The sequence below is a fragment of the Cynara cardunculus genome (assembly GCF_001531365.2).
Source record: "Cynara cardunculus var. scolymus isolate 2C chromosome LG 15, CcrdV1, whole genome shotgun sequence".
NCBI lineage: Eukaryota > Viridiplantae > Streptophyta > Magnoliopsida > Asterales > Asteraceae > Cynara > Cynara cardunculus.
In genome coordinates this window covers 6,267,373-6,285,150 of record NC_037542.1, presented here as the reverse complement: position 1 = coordinate 6,285,150, position 17,778 = coordinate 6,267,373, and the positions used below count along the sequence as shown (strand labels likewise).

Sequence of the window (17,778 nt, the reverse complement as noted above, 5' to 3'; positions counted from 1 at the left end):
AGGGGCTCTGGCCTTGGTGATGTATTATTTTCTTATGGTGCACAAGCAGAGGGGCTCTATCAATACAACCACAGAGGCTCTGGTCCTAAAGGATTTAAGAGTCCAGAGGGGCTCTGTTCTTGATGTGGAATTATTTCCTAAATATGGTATACAAGCAGAGGGGCTCTGTGTATACAACCACAGAGGCTCTTTCCTAAAGGACTTAAGAGTCCAGAGGCTCTGTCAATGCAACCAGAGGCTCTGGCCGTCCACAGAGGCTCTGGTCTTCTTCCAGACTTAGTCGTTTAAGGTATATAGCTAAATGTTACCCCTTGTGTCTGAACTCACGTTCCTATAATTTTGTTGATGTGAAGAACGTTCTTAAGCAAAGTTGACCAAGGTTGACCCTAGCCAACGTAGTTGACCGTAAGTTGACCTTTATGTTAACCTTTGGGAGAAATTAATCATTTATATGCTATTTACTATTATAAATTGTAGGTTGCCAGACAGTGACATTAGTTAAGCAATCTACGTTAACAGGTGAGTCTTCATGAGACTTAYAATGGGATGCATACCTATGTATAAATTTATTTTCGAGCATTATATGATTTATATGATAACGGGTACATATACATGATGTTTCAGTTTACATATGATATATTTTACATGTATGTCATTTTATGATCAGTTGTATGCTATGTGTTTAAGCAGTTTTCAAATAACTCTAGCATGTTACATCATATGAAAGTTTTATGATCAATTTTAGTGGGTGAGCATTTGACCAGCAAGTCACGACCAGAATAAAATACTACCCGGACAAGTGGGTGATCAATTAAGATTGAAGTATCAACCCAGGGCGTGTTTGTGACTAAATGACTCACACACGACAGATAAGTTATGAGATTTCTGTTATTTTAGTGCTGCATGTTTTTCAGAAAATGCATACTTTTGGTACAAAGTTTACAAGTTGATATGTATGATGTGAAATGATCTTTACTCACGCAAACCATGAACTCACTGAGCTTTATAAGCTGACTATAGTATGCATCTCAGGGCCAGGTAGTTCGAGATTGGATAAGAGCAAAGGACACGCTTAGAGAGTTGCTACTTATCATCTTATGTTTAGTCTTTTGACGTTGTGTTGATCCTTGTAACTTAACCCGGTATGAGGTGGGTTAGAACTTAAGTAAATTTTTGAACGGTTCAAGGACCTCCGCTGTAAACAGTTCAAACGGTTTTATGTTAGCCGTCTTTTGGAGTATATAATTAAGAATTGTTTCAGATTACGTGACATTCGAAAAAAAATGAGGTTGTAACAATGTGAATGTGAGTACTCAAAAGAAATCGCAAAATACAACAAGATTCAAAGGTATGTCAATGCAAAATACAACAAGATTCAAAGGTACTCAAAAGAAATCGCAAAATATAACAAGATTCAAAGGTGTGCAAGTGTTCTAGCATGTACGTCTTTGAACATTTCAGTAGGATATTTGGGTAGCTCCGATTATAATTGTCACTCTTCTTCTAGTCCTCTTTTATATGCCTATATAGGTGTTCATATATCACAGTTTCAAATGTTGATCATATCGGAGTTGAAACGGTTGAAATAAATTCGGACTGATTCACCATTCTTCTGAGTGATGTAGTAAAGATCACTTGTTTATTTCTCCATTTCCTTGTTTCTCACAAAATGTTGAAAGAATTTGTTGACTAGATCAACAAAGGAATTTATGGATTAATAAGCCATTGCAAAGTTGCTCCTGTAAATGTCGCACCAAAACTTTCACACATGCAAACTTCTTGATAGTTATCAGGAATTAAGATTGTCCACATGAGTTGTTTGTATTTAGTTACATGCTCATTTGGATAAGTTATTCCAGATTACTTGGGGTTAAAGGTAGGGATATTGTATTTTTGGGTATGTCGAACAAGGCTATGTGGTCGGCGAAAGGTGAGGCTTGGAAACCAATAGGAGGTTCCACGTCAACTAGGATAACAACTCCAAGGAATTTGGATAGCCACATTAGAAACTTTTTTTGTTCTTCTAAGGTTTTAGATGACGGACAGTACAAAACTAAAAGTGAAACTAAGAATGATGACTTTGGTAACATGAGGTTTGAGTCTTCCTCAAATCTTGATTAAAGTTAATTATCATTATCTTACATTTCTGGAAAGATTTGGAAGAAGATGATGGATGTATAAAAGTGTGATAGATGCATAAAAGCATGATGGATGATTTGAAACCTCTAACCATGGTCGAAATCAAAACCAACCAATTGGTAAATTTATAGTACAAAACAACAATTAAAATGTTTATCTTTATATATATATATATATATATATATATATATATATATAGCTTGGTTCAAACACTAACCAATTTTTTTTGTGTTAACTATGTTAACCAAGCTCAACCAATCATATTCCATCTTTTTTTTGGTTCAAATGTAACTCATATATTAAATACAAGGGTATTTAAGTAATTTTTCATTTTATGTAACTCCCAAATAACTAATTGGAAGTTACAAATTTGAAAATATCACAATTGATCATGATGCAATATTGACATTGGGGTTTCACATGTGTTCATGTTTTATAATTCACATTTATTTTAATCGACAGTTCTCACTTTTGACATATGAACACATCAGAAATCACACAACCTTAGATGCCATTTCAATGTAAAATTTCAATTAATTAATTGAAGACCTTATTTCCTTTGAATGATATGTATGTTGGAATTGACCGTTAGAACTTGTTAATGGTTAGAACCAGTTTAGTCAAGTAATTCGGAAATGGACCAGAAGTTCAAATAATATATATATAAGAGAAGAAAGACTTGTTGATTTTATTAACACAATGGAGGCTATTTATACGTACATTTAGAGGGAAACAAATCAATCTAATTAAAACTAATTAAAAAAATATTCACTAGAATAATTCTAAACAAATGAGATATTACGGTAATAATACAAATGATCAAAATCAAGGATTGTTATCCTTGATTGAAGCATGAATCATGGTAGAGATTTTGTCCCCCTCAAGATGGATGTCCTTTGGGAAAGTCCAATCTTGGCTAGTAGTATATGGAAGCGAGATTTGGGTAATGGTTTGGTAAGGACATCTGCTAACTAATCACCGCTGGGAATATGTTGAACTAGAATTGTGCCAAGTTGTACTTGTTCACGAATAAAGTGAAAGTCCAATGCAAGGTATTTTATGCAGGAGTGAAAAACAGGATTGACAGAGTAGTGTATGACACCAAGATTATCACAATAGATACAAGGCTGATGTGTTGGTGTAATTCCAAGCTCGGTAAGCAAGGAACATAGCCAAAGTACTTTAGCTGTTGTGTCAGCAATTGCACGAAATTCCGCCTCAGTGGATGAAAGAGCCAAGGCTCGTTGCTTTTTGGAGCTCCATGAAATTGGATTACGACCAAAATAAACTAAGTAACCGATGGTAGAAATGTAGTTATCTGTGTCCCGAGCCCAATCTACATCTGTAAAAGCATGGAGTCTTAATGGAGAATTACGGTAGAGTTAAAGACCATAGTGAGAAGTACCATTTAAGTATCGTAATAATCGCTTAAGAGCAAGCCAATGATCATTAGAGGGGCAATGCATATATTGTGATAGTTTGTTGACAGCATAGGCAACATTTGGAGGAGTGAAAGAGAGATATTATAGGCTTCCAAGAATGGCATGATATTCTGTATGGCTGGGAATGGGTGGGTTCGTGACATAAGTGAGATGAGGATTTAAAGTTAGGGGAGTGGATACTGGTTTGGAGTTATGCATGTTATACTTTACTACCACGTCATGAATGTATTTGGTGTGGTTAAGAAAAAGACCTTGGGTATTAGAGATGACTTCAATACCTAAAAAATAGGATAAGGGACCAAGGTATTTGAGGGAGAAACGATGAGAAAGAATAGAGATGAAATCTGTTAGTTAAGAAGGAGAAGGACCAATGACAATAATATCATCACCATATACTAATAGGTAGATGATGGTAGTACCATGTTGATATAGAAATAGGGATGGATCAGAGATTGAGTTTCGAAATTCAAGAGATAGATGGAAAGTTTTAAGTTCTGTATACCAAGCTCTTGGGGCTTGTTTAAGGCCGTAAATAGCTTTGTTGAGTTTACAAACATGGGTAGGATGTTCTTTGTCGATAAATCCTGTGGGTTGAGACATGTAAACATTCTCGCTAAGAGTGTCTTGAAGAAATGCATTGTTAATGTCGAGTTGACGGAGAGACCAACCATGACAACATCCATGAATAGAATAAGGCGAATAGTGGTAGGCTTTACAACTGGGCTAAATGTTTCAAAGTAGTCAATGTCGGGGCGTTGGTGAATTCCCTTTGCAACAAGTCGGGCTTTGCATCGTTCAATGGAGCCATCTGGGTTATATTTTATACGAAATACCCATTTACAACCAATGATATTTTGAGAAGCATGAGGAGGAACAAGGTGCCTGTTGTTATGGGTAAGGGCATCGAATTTAAGATGCATGGCTTGACGCCATGTTGGGTCTTTGAGAGATTTTATGGAACTTGTAGGTGCTTGAGGAGGAGGAAGAGAGACATGGTTAAGGTATTTAGGACTGGGTTTGATGATGTTATTTTTTAGATGAGTGATAATGGTACAGGTTGGTTGAGGTGAGGATTGTGGAAAAGAGGTTGTAAGTGAGAATGCGATGGAGGAAGATGGTGTGCTTTGATGGGATGGAATGGTTTGCACAGTAGGGGAAAGAGAGGACATAGAATAATGTGAGGGTGAGGGAGGACTATTAGCTAAATTAGATGAGGGAATGTTAGAAGGTGATGTTGGGGGGTTGTTTGAGACAATATTATTGTTGTGAATAAGAGGTAGAGAAAGGGTGCACTACTCATGAGCATTTATTTGGGGGAGGAGGATGGTGCGAAGCATAGAGTAGAATAAGAAAATTGTGACTCAATAAATTTGACATGCCGAGAAGTGTAAACTTTGTTGGTTCTTGGATCGAGAAAGTAATAGGCACTTTGAGTGGAAGAGTAACCAACAAATATATATGGGGTGGACTTAGGTTGCATTTTGTGAGTGTTATATGGTTTTAACCACGGATAACAAAGACAACCAAAGCTTCGAAGTTTGGTGTAATTTGGGGGTGGTATTGAAGAGTTTGAGGTAGGGAGAGAAATTGTGGAAAGTAGGAGTAAKGAGACAATTTTAGATATGTAGTTGTTGTAAAAGCATGGGGCCAAAAATTAAGAGGAAGGTTAGCATGTGATATAAGTGTGAGACCCGTTTCAACGATGTGACAGTGTCTTTGTTCGGTGTACCCATTATATTCGGGTGTATGGGGTGGTGAGGTGAGATGAGAAATGCCATTAGTTAAGAGATTGGGAGTAAGTTTGAGATATTCCCTGCCATTGTTGGAGAATAATTGAATAATAGGACGAGCGAAGAATTTTTCAACTAAAGCCCGAAAGCGTTGAAAAGTGGAAGCAGTGTCCGATTTTTGTTTGAGGGGATATAACCAAATATATTTTGTAAAGTGATCAACAAAGATGACATAATATTTAAAATTGTCATATGAAAGAATGGAGCCGTCCAAACGTCCATAAATATTAGTTCTAACGGAGCGGTAGAAGTAAGAGTAGACTTGGAGAAAGATAGTTTATGACTTTTATTAATATTGCAAGAACTACAACTAGATTGAAATGAAGGAAAATTTAATGGTACTTGACTTCGTAGGGTTTTAATGATATCAATAAAAGGGTGGCCTAAGCGATGATGCCAATTGATGGGAGGAATAACCATGCTTGAGTGAACGAGAGGAGGTGATGGCTCCATTTGTAGATACGCCCGCTAGTTGGTCCTTGGAGGAGTATGAGGCCCATCGAGCGATCCTTAATACAAAAAAAGTAGGTAAGATATAAACAAGAGCGTTATTTTCTAAGCAAAATTGAGAAATAGAGAGAATATTTCAAGATATTGATGGTACATGTAAAACATTAGAGAATGTAAATAATTTATGAGATCGAGGTAGAGAGAGAGAAAGAACCAATATGGGAAATCACTAAAGAAGAGCCATCACCAATGATGAGATCGTCGGAGCCGTCATAAGGGGCATGTAAAGCTAAGCTGGTCAAATCATTTGTGACATGGTGAGTAGCACCGCTATCCGTGAACTACAAAGAGGAAAAAGGATTAGCAAAGGTAGCGATATTAGCTTGAGCTGAACGGTGAACTTTATAACTAGGGGTGATGGGACGAGAGTCTTGGGTTGGGTTTGGACCGACGGGAAATGTAGGAAAAACTATGTGAGGGGAGAGTTGTTTGAAGGTGGGGCATTAAGATACGACATGACCAACATGATGGCACCATTGACACTTACCGAGATAAGGTTTTGAGGAGCGATTGTAGGTGGTGGTGGTGTTTGGGGTGGGAAGTAGTCCAAGGGTAGTGGTGTTGTGAGAGTAGGAACGGTTTTGATGAGGACAATAGGTGGCAACATGAACGGAAGATGGAAATGAAGGTGGTTGGGCTTGATTTTTTAGAGTAATTTCATGATTGATAAGCTTCTCATGAAGGGCTTCAAAGGTTATAAGAGAGTCATGAGCACGAACGACATCAATGATGGGTTTGTAAGAATCATAGTCAAGGCCTTTGGGGACTTTGGCTATGATGTCCTCATTGTCCATGACTTTACCCATGATAAACAGTTCATCGGTGCATGCTTTAATAGATTGCATGTATTCAGTGATAGTTTGGTTGGTTTTAGAGAGGGTGTCCAAACGATCTTTAATTTGGAGAAGATGCCCACGGGAGGGGTTGGCGTAGGTAGTAGTGAGGGTGATCCAAACATCATGAGTGTGTTGGATTTAGTGTCCAAGATCATAACTATATTGGCAAAGACTATTATCAAGAGTAGAGTCCTTTTTGGATTGCCCTCATTAAACCGTTAAGAGAAATAATAAAAGGGAAATAATATTAATTAGAGTTAATATTATACGAAGTTCGATACGGCGTATAGTGGACAACGACACGTCGTGTGATGTTGATTCTATATGACGTATAAGGGAAAACTTAAAATATGATTTTGAGATCAAGTATTAGCCATATAAGAGAAAAGATGTGATGTCCCACATCGCTCCAAGAAATAAACCCAAACCCCTTCCTTTTTGTATAAATAGAGGGGATGTCTAGTTTTCTCTTGGCTAATTTTTCTCTCCTTCTTATTCCTACTCCTTGTAAGAGTCTTTCGTTTATCGGGACCTTAGGAGTTCGAATATATTTCTCTTTGGTTCGTGGGTGTGAGCCATTAGAGGTATCCTCGGTTGGGTACTTGCCTCCATTTTCGGCAAAGGTGGTACGCGTGTGAAAAAAAATCGGCTTTCTCAAAAGGTTAGTATTTCTTATTTATTATTTAATTAATTATTTATTTAAGTTGCTTTTAGTTATTAAGTTAAGATCCTTTAGGGTTTTGTTTCCTTCTTGCCCTAGATTAATTGTTTATTTCCGCTGCGTATTAATCTAGTTAGGGTATATAAACTCCATCAGTGGTATCAGAGCCAGGTTTAATTCTATTAGCACTTAAAATTGGATTATTAGATTGTTAACATATGATTAGTGTAAATAATTGAATATTATATTATTGTCTTATGATCATAGATTGTTAATTTGAATTTACATTATATTTTGAAATGTTCAAAATATACCCTAAATTTTAAAAGGTTTAAAATAGAATCCTAATTTTTAAAAATGTTTAAATAAACCTTTATACATATTATGTATTTATCATTACATCGTTAGTCAATTGATAGATCGGCTCACCCATAGTGAACAAACTATAAGAGAGGTATAAGGCGGGTTGTTGTGCATCTCTAAAGAAGTCGGGTTTTTAACAAGCTTCGCGCTGATCCACTTCTCTGCTTCTTTGTGCGTTCAATGGAGCTACCGAGAACTTCTGATAGGATGATGTTAAGATTAAAAGTATTAATCTATAAGTACTAAAACTAAAATCCCGTTTTAGATATATGTATAAAAGTGAATAGTATGCTAACCCATGAAAACCGCACATCTCTCATATGAACTGTTAATGCGGCGCGTGTGGTTTACCGGCACTTTAATAAGAGAACATAAGTGAAAGGTGATGTGGGACTCGCGATTCTTGAGCTAACTCGAGCCGGGGACCACGCGGGTTCTTGCATGGTTAAGTTCACCATCTAATTCATGATCTTCGGCAAACCAGTCATGAATAGTAGATGAGCATATTCGAGATTAACATGTCATTGATCAAATCAATGAATCTCAAATGAACTAAGAATTTCATAGAGATTGAAATTGACATAGACTTGTCTACCTAAGATAAATTCGTGATATGATTACGGCAACCCTCTTCATTATCGAATCTAAAATATGGATCCTAGCCTTAACTTAAAWTGGGTAATTAATTAAGGAATATTCATACTAACTAAAATTATTTTATCTCATAGATGACTACTGAAAATGGTGTGAATCCTCCCGCTCCAAATTCATCACATAACTTCTCCTTASTCTCGGTTCTTGGGAGRGAAAGACTCACCGGTCCTAACTATATGGATTGGATGYGAAACCTTAGGTTCACTYTGAGGTACGAGAGCAAAGAGTATGTTCTCGATGAGCAAATTCCCATAATCAATGATGACTCAACCCAAGAAGAGATTGATGCTCACCAGAAACACTATGATGATGCAAACAAGGTGTCTTGCATCATGGCATCCTCCATGAGTCCTGAACTTCAAAAGTCTTTTGAAAACACTTGGGCTTATGAAATGAACCAACAGCTGAAAGAAATGTTTCAAGCAAAGGCAAGCAAGGAATGCCTTGATGTTGTTAAATCAGTCATGACTTGCAAACCTAAACCTGGAGCTTCTATTTGTACTTTCGTCTTGGAGATGAAAAGGGTACTTTGACAGGTTGGAATCTTTGAACATGGTGTTTGATACTGAGCTTTCCATCAACATGATCCTATCCGGTCTGCCTGCTATTTACAATCAGTTTGTGCTCTCATATCAAATGAATGGGAAAGAGACCTCAATAATGGAACTCCATAGCTTATTGCAAACTGCTGAACAAGGGATCAAGAAATCTGATGAGCCCTCCACCTCAGYAGTTCCGGTGTTGGCTATTGGTCACAATGCAAAGAAAAGAAAGACTTCTCATTCCAATTGGAAAGGAAAGGCCCCGAAAGGAAAGTCCAATCATGGGTACAAGAGAAAGTCTGAATCTGAGATTGCACCTACAAGTGATCCAAAGGAAGCAGTGTGCTTCTACTGCAACACTAAGGGGCACTGGAAGCGTAGCTGCCAAAAGTACTTCAAGGACCTCAAAGACGGTAAAGTCGAAAAGAGTAGTCAATCAGGTATGTTTATGATCGAACTCCATAATACTACAAATTCGAATTCGTGGATCCTCGATACAGGGTGTGGTAATCACATTTGCACTGTTTTGCAGGGTCTAAAGGAAAGTAGAAGGTTGAAGCATGGAGAGCTCAACTTAGTCATAGGAAATAGAAAGATCTCGCCTGTGACAAGAATTGGAAAGTATGAGCTCATGCTGAAGTCTAGAGTTAAGATAGATTTAAATAATTGCTGTTATTCGTCAGAAATGACAAGAAACATTATTTCATTTCATGCTTTGTTTAAGGATGGTTATCGGTTTTCATTTAATAATGAGAATGGAGATATTTTGGTTTATTCAAATGGTTGTTTTATGTTTAAAGCCTCTCCTTGTAAAGGCATATATGAAACTGTTGAATGTATTGGTAATAACGGCAATGTGATTTTAAATGTTGGTTCGTCTAGTGAACTTGATAAATCAAAATTGTGGCATTCTCGTCTTGGTCACATAAACAAGAAACGCATCGCCCAACTCCAAAAGGATGGAGTGTTGGAGTCATTCGACCTCAAATCGGATGATGTATGCGAGTCTTGTTTATTAGGCAAGATGACTAAATCACCATTCACAGGTTCATGTGAAAGAGGTGAAGGACTATTGGATTTAGTACACACCGATGTGTGTGGACCATTCTGATCTGTCACAAAGGATGGAAAACGCTACTACGTTACGTTTACTGATGATTTCAGTAGATATGGATATGTTTATTTGATTAAACATAAGTCGGATACATTTGAAGTATTCAAAATGTATCAAGACGAAGTAGAGAACCAACTAGGCAGAAAGATAAAGGTAATCCGATCTGATAGGGGAGGAGAATACCTTAGTATCGAGTTTTTCGATCATCTTAAAAATTGTGGTATAGTTTCACAATTAACTCCTCCTAGAACACCACAACTAAATGGAGTTGCTGAGAGGAGAAATAGAACCTTGTTAGACATGGTTYGATCTATGATGAGTCGAGCAACACTTCCGATAAGCTTCTGGGGTTATGCATTAGAGACAGCTGCTCATATCTTAAATCTTGTACCTACTAAGAAGGTCTCAAAGACACCTTTTGAAATGTGGAAGGGAAAACGTCCTTCTCTTGGTCACATTAAAATCTGGGGTTGTTAGGTTTTCATTAGACGAGAAACTCAAGACAAACTTGAAGCCAGATCTGAAAAGTGTCTTTTCATCGGTTATCCACAAAAGTCATTTGGATATTTGTTTTACAAACCCAAGGATAATATGGTGTTTGTAGCACGAAGAGGAACGTTCCTTGAGAGAGAAATGATATCTAAAGAGGACAGTGGGAGTAAGATAGACCTTGAAGAAATTCAGGAATCTACCGATGAAGAACCTATAGTGAACACTGACACTCAACAAGAGGTGGGGACACTTGTTGAACCAAATGATATATCCTTACCCTTGCGCAGAACAAGTAGTAGAGTAAGCAAGCCTTCTCAAGATCCTCAATTTTACTATGGTTTCCATATTGAAGAGGATAAAATTAGTGATAATACACTAATTGACTTGAATGAGCCTGCTAACTACAGGGAAGCAATGGCAAGCCCTGAGGCTGCTAAGTGGAGGGAAGCTATGGATAGCGAGATTCAGTCCATGTATGACAACCTAGTTTGGACATTGGTTGACATTATACCAGGTCAAAGGACGGTGGGATGTAAGTGGATCTTCAAGAAAAAGACATACATGGATGGGAAAGTACACACTTATAAAGCTAGGTTGGTGGCGAAAGGTTATACTCAAACCCAAGGGATTGATTATGATGAAACCTTCTCACCAGTAGCTAAGATAAAATCAATTAGGATAATGCTAGCAATAGCTGCATTTCATGATTATGAAATTTGGCAGATGGATGTCAAGACCGTTTTCCTTAATGGAAAACTAACAGAGGATGTGTATATGGCACAACCAGAAGGTTTTGAAAATGCAAAGCATCCTAAAAGAGTGTGTAAGCTTGAAAAGGCCATTTATGGACTTAAACAGGCCTCTCGTAGCTGGAATCTCTGCTTCCATGAGAAAGTCAAAGAGTTTGGTTTTTCTAGAAGCGAAGATGAGTCCTGTGTATATATCAAAGTCAGTGGGGGTGTTGTAGTCTTCCTAGTATTATATGTGGATGATATACTACTCATAGGAAACGATGTACCAACATTACAAAGTGTAAATGACTGGTTGGGAAAATGTTTCGCTATGAAAGATTTGGGAGATGCATCATATATTCTTGGTATAAAGATTTACAGAGATAGGTCGAAACGTCTTCTAGGACTTAGTCAGGACACATACTTGGATAAAATTTTGAAAAGATTCAAAATGGAGAATTCTAAGAAAGGGAATCTGCCCTTACTTCATGGTATAAAGATCAGTAAGGATCTATGTCCAAAATCTGATGCAGAATTGGAGAAAATGAGTCAAGTCCCATATGCTTCGGCTATAGGATTGATCATGTATGCCATGACATGTACAAGACCTGATGTCTCATTTGCTTTGAGCATGGTGAGTCGACATCAACAGAATCCTGGTGAAGGTCATTGGACAGCTGTAAAGAATATTCTTAAGTATTTGAGAAATACTAAAGACAGGTTCTTGGTTTATGGTGGAGAAAAGGAACTAAAGGTGACTGGTTATTGTGATGCAAGTTGGCAAACAGATAAAGACGATAGTCGGTCTCAATCTGGTTGGGTATACTTATTGAATGGGGGAGCGGTGATATGGAAGTACAAAGCAAAATACAGTGGCAGACTCTATATGCGAGTCTGAGTATATTGCAGCTTGTGAGGCCTCTAAGGAGGCAATATGGATGAAGAATTTCATTGGAGATCTTGGAGTTGTCCCAACAGTACAAGACCCCATTGAAATATTCTGTGATAATGAGAGTGYAGTCGCATTGACTAAAGAACCTAAAGATCACGGAAAGTCTAAACACATTGAAAGAAAATACCATTTTGTTCGAAGCAAAGTAGAAGAAGGACACGTGATTGTGAAGYATATACGATCAGAGGACAATCCAGCTGATCCGTTCACAAAGGCATTGGCTAAATCCAGAGACGATGAACATGCTAGGTTCATTAGATTGAAAGATAAAACAAAGTTTTAGTTATTAGTTTGAATTTGAAACATTATAAACAATGATTGATATTGTAATAGATTTGGTGATTAAATAATGGAGATTTATTTATATGCAAGTGTTCTACCATTTACTATTAATTGTCATTGTGTTTCACTTTTGCATGTTTAGAATCCACTTCCTGAGTACTTGGTTTACTCAAACTTCCTCAGTCGCTCATACTTTCGGAAGTAAGTATTGATTTAAGACTGTCATGGAGTGTTAGTAGATTGTCTATAGAGATTAGACATAGCATACAGAATGTTGCAACACTCATGAATACTTAATGGGAATTAAGTATAGGAGAAACCCGCACTTAGAGAGATTACTTCATGGATAACTATCACGAGTAATTCTAAGATGATAATATCTTCAATTCTTAAAATGGAGATGCATCGAGTTTCTGGTTTTTCAAGTCTGTTATACTTTAGCTTATTCAAACGTTGCATGTAACTGTCAATTATAAAGGATATGCTAAGTATGACATGATTAGTTGACTAGTACTATGTATTCAAAGTTTATTTGTTCCTTTCGCCTAACAGGAAAGCGATATCTATGGGCCCCTCGATGATTAAATGTTGACTTAAAGTGCTGGGCCTGGCCGAGACTAAATTGATATGTTCAATTTAGTAGTCTCATATAGTCAAAATTAATTAGAGATCGAGAAACATAATATTGAACTTAGAGATTGATTAAAATCCATGTCTTAGGTTCATACGATATCAGTAGAACAAAGGAATAGTTGATCACTTATCTGAGGGCTGTCTCTAAATAAGATTCGGAGTTCAGCAGTTGCATTGGATGGCACTCTCTGCTTAGTTGATTAGGATGGACTTAGACCAAGTATAGTTGATGACTTGTCCAAGTGGGAGACTGTTGGATTTAGTGTCCAAGATCATAACTATATTGGCAAAGACTATTATCAAGAGTAGAGTCCTTTTTGGGTTGCCCTCATTAAACTGTTAAGAGAAATAATAAAAGGGAAATAATATTAATTAGAGTTAATATTATACGAAGTTCGATACGGCGTATAGTGGACAACGACACGTCGTGTGATGTTGATTCTATATGACGTATAAGGGAAAACTTAAAATATGATTTTGAGATCAAGTATTAGCCATATAAGAGAAAAGATGTGATGTCCCACATCGCTCCAAGAAATAAACCCAAACCCCTTCCTTTTTGTATAAATAAAGGGGATGTCTAGTTTTCTCTTGGCTAAATTTTCTCTCCTTCTTATTCCTACTCCTTGTAAGAGTCTTTCGTTTATCGGGACCTTAGGAGTTCGAATATATTTCTCTTTGGTTTGTGGGTGTGAGCCATTAGAGGTATCCTCGGTTGGGTACTTGCCTCCATTTTCGGCAAAGGTGGTACGCGTGTGAAAAAAATCGGCTTTCTCAAAAGGTTAGTATTCCTTATTTATTATTTATTTAATTATTTATTTAAGTTGCTTTTAGTTATTAAGTTAAGATCTTTTAGGGTTTTGTTTCCTTCTTGCCCTAGATTAATTGTTTATTTCCGCTGCGTATTAATCTAGTTAGGGTATAGAAACTCCATCAGAGTGGTGGTAGTGTGAGCGACGAGAGGCACAATGGTAGGGGAGAGGGTACCAAGAAGGCTCCTGAAGATGAGTTTGTCTTGGTGTTGCCAAGTTTTATAGGGCGGGTTGGATTCAGTTTTTGTGTCTTTTGTGATGGTTTCAGATGGGCAATGGTGGGAGCCATCGACAAAATTGAGTAGGTCATGGCCAAAGAGAATGGCTTGGATTGAGATTTCCAAGATATATAGTTAGTAGGAGAAAGTTTGATGACATTCGAGAAGTTAATTAGAACAAAAGGTTTTGAGGGTTCATAGGAATTAGGAATGGTGTTGCCGTTGCTTGTCATGATGAGAAGAAAGAAAAAAAACTGATCAGGGCTCTGATACCATATAAGATAAGAGAAGTCCAAGTACTTCCCCATAATTCACTTCCTAGTAAATATGTGAATAATTCAATAACTAAAAACTTGACATAGAAATCTATTACACAAATTTCCACATGAGCTTCTGATGGTTCAAACATGAACTTAACCCCTATTATATGTGGTTCTTGTGAGTTTTCCCCCCGAAAACATTGAGTTTATATATTCTTTAAGTAGAGGAAGTGAATGATTCTCATCATAATTATACATGATTGGGACCATCCTTGCAAGATTCACACAAGCCTTTGTGAATGTTGCTGAAAATTGATTTTGGAATAGACACTCCTTGTTTAGTTGCTTCCATGTATCTGATATCATCGACATAACATGTTCGCATGCATTCTGAATCGAACAACCTTCGTTTTCTTTCATGTAGTACATCACGTATGATCCGTCATGACCATCTTGATTCTCATCCTGTTAGATTGTAATGAACAAATGAGTATTAGTATACGACATATATACGCATCAATATAACATCTATTTGCAAAAAGATAACATGCCAAGGTTCAAAGTTATATATCTAGTCACATTTATGGTATGTATTAATCAAGTATTGTTTTCTTAAACTTTTACCTTGGCACATCCTAAGTCGTCCCAAAGACGAAGAATTTTTCCCAAAGATGTTGGAATGACTTGGTTGTCATTAATAATACTAGCGGTTTCTTTGCTCGTACCACCGCCGAGGAGGAAGAACATGTGCACTATAACTACTTGTGCCCCAGAACTTACGATCCCGTTCTTCAAGTAATCCGCTGCCATCGGTAAGTTCCCCGATGCAAACCATCTTGCCTCCACTAGAAATGCTTCACAAAGAGTTATCCACTGCATGAATTCGATCATTTGTAAAAGTAAGTTTACTTTTCCCTTGACCCATAAACTTCGTTTATTCGGGTTGCAAATTACCGTGTTTTTAAAGTACGCAATGGGATTGAATCCATGTTTCTTGTAGATCCTGTCACTGATTTCATGTGTTACATCATATAGAGCCTGAATACAAATCCTTTGGTGATATGGAAGTTGATCAAGGGAGTTAGTATCCCATCTGCAAGTAATATACGCAGCAAATCGTAATTAATCAGCATCACATAGAGACACAAGTTATGTTATTGAAGGCTAATAAATACTATACCTTTTCACAGCTTCTGTGAAGACGATGAGTTCGTCTAGAGTTCCATAAAGATCGTATATATCATCGATTATAAAGATTAAAGCAATGGGCTTTGTGAGCTCAACTCTCTCCTCTGACAAGTTGGGATCTATGAGGCTAGCCATGGGCCATAAGTACCAGTTCAATGGTTGGTTTCTTGCAAGCTTCAACTCTTGAGCCAAACCCAAGTCCTTCCACCATCTATTTGGTAATGAAAAATCCATTTTTAGCACATAGAAAGAACAACATTTATAGACACAGAAAGCTTTTCTTAACTATATGTGTTTCTATTTAATCAAATGCACAGGGGTCTAGTTGTCTCCTATATATAAGGAGGTTAAAACGAGAACATTAACTAAATAAAAAAACAGCCAAATCACATACAAAATTACATTTGATTTAAACGGTCAAGGCAAAAGAGTGCAGGCAACGTAACTCGTGACTTCATGTCGCGACCAAAGTGATGTGCATCATATGTGATTTTACACATGATTTCAATATAAAATCACTTGTGATTTGACTGTTTTCTTAGTCACTTATTTGGTTATCGTTCTCGAATGAGCCTGATTATATATATATATATATATAAAAGTACCATGTACAATGAGAGTTCAACATGATGCCGGATCCATTACAATTTTACCTGGAAATTTTCTCTACTTCGGTCTGATGTGCGGACTGGACTTTAGCCAACTCCAACTCGGCTAGTTGAGACATGGCAGTCCCTGCGTAATGTTTGATGAATTTCTTGACCAAAAATGATGATGAGGTTCTTTGATAAGGATGTTCTAGTGTAGTTTTCACCATTAAAGTTTCATCTTGAACAAGAAACCCCATCATTTCTGTAAGACGATCGCTGCAAAACTCCACAGCCCCCTCAAATATACATTCTCCTATGCTTAGCTGTGATGCTTCGTATAATGCCACTAATCCCTTAACATCTTGTGCTATTTCTTCCTTAAACCTCCCATCGTCTTGCTTGATGAACGAAAAAACATCTGAATTTGAACACAGTTCACTAAGTAATCATTACCTATCTGTATAATCGACATTTTCTGAATCAGAAGTATACTACAAGCAAAAGGAACAAAGACACAGATTGTGCTCACCAGAAGGAACATAGTAACCTTCTTGTCGAAGGATTCGAAAACAACGAGCGACCTCAAATAGACTCTCGTCATTCTTATCGACACCGCCATTGGAAATTCTAGTGTAAGACATTTTCAAGATCGAGTCAATCTCGTCTTGGAAGTGATGACCGATGCAAAGTTTTTGGAGACAGTCAACCATGTCCAAAGTTTGGAAAGGCTCTTCTTTAAGAAGGTTTCGAACTTCCTCTAAATGTTTCGAATGTTTGATGGACAGTTCTTGCTGCAATTCAGGAGTGTTTCATATGAGAAGAAATAACAAATATGGGAACAGTGTCATGATTAAAAGATGTATACAAATAAGTGAACAGTGCCATGATCAAAAGATGCATAGAAAACTTAAGACCTTATCGTTTATGTCGGTTGGCATAAAATCCTCTTTCGAGGAGATTGAGGATGACTGGTGTCTTTTTGTGTCATACGGTTGTTGATCTCCATAAGCAGAACAAGAGATTGGTAGAGAGGGAGGGGGATACATTGAAAGAGATATTGAATTATTGATACAGTTTTGTAGCTAAGGTGTTGTGTATTTATAGCCACAAACACACCATAACCTTCAAATATTTTCAATTCTAGATCTTTTTACGTGTTGTAAAACAAAAAAACACACGGTACAACAAAATCGGGTATAGGACAATCTCAATTTCTAAGCGTCCTAATAAACCTCTTTATAAGACTTAGTTTATAGGACCCAAAAAATAAAAAACGTCCTATTTAGAGGTGTTATAATATTTTTATATGACGTTTTTTGATGTCGTAATAAATTTTTTATGACACTTTTAATATAAAGCGTCTCATTAACAACTTTATAGGACACTATTTGAAAAACTGTTATATAAAAACAAATGTCCTACAAAAAATTGAGTTTATGGGACACTTTCTAAAAAATATCTTATAAAGTTGCTGATGCGACATTTTGTATTAAAAATGTCCTAAAAAACTTGTTAAGATGTCTAAAAGCGTCATATAAACTTAACACATTTAGATATGACGCTTTATAA

The 17,778-nt window shown here is 36.9% G+C and overlaps 1 protein-coding gene across 1 annotated transcript; it reads right to left on the bottom strand.

The window, feature by feature from the left end:
• Positions 1–14,471: 14,471 nt before the first annotated feature.
• On the bottom strand, positions 14,472–17,275 carry LOC112527948 ((3S,6E)-nerolidol synthase 1-like). Its single transcript, XM_025138813.1, has 7 exons — positions 17,124–17,275; positions 16,739–17,000; positions 16,273–16,627; positions 15,612–15,830; positions 15,386–15,524; positions 15,056–15,304; positions 14,472–14,896 (listed from the first exon to the last, which is right to left on the bottom strand). Exons 1-7 carry the CDS (start codon positions 17,253–17,255, stop codon positions 14,585–14,587), a joined length of 1,668 nt encoding a protein of 555 aa, XP_024994581.1. The 5' UTR covers positions 17,256–17,275; the 3' UTR covers positions 14,472–14,584.
• Between the last annotated feature and the right edge of the window lie 503 nt (positions 17,276–17,778).

Coding starts and splice junctions, on each gene's coding strand:
- LOC112527948 (XM_025138813.1), bottom strand. CDS start 17,255: ATGTATCCCCCTCCCTCTCTACCAATCTCTTGTTCTGCTTATGGAGAT. Junction 15,831..16,272: donor GAAGTAGAGAAAATTTCCAG/GTAAAATTGTAA, acceptor ATTACCAAATAG/ATGGTGGAAGGACTTGGGTT. Junction 15,525..15,611: donor TTCACAGAAGCTGTGAAAAG/GTATAGTATTTA, acceptor TATTACTTGCAG/ATGGGATACTAACTCCCTTG.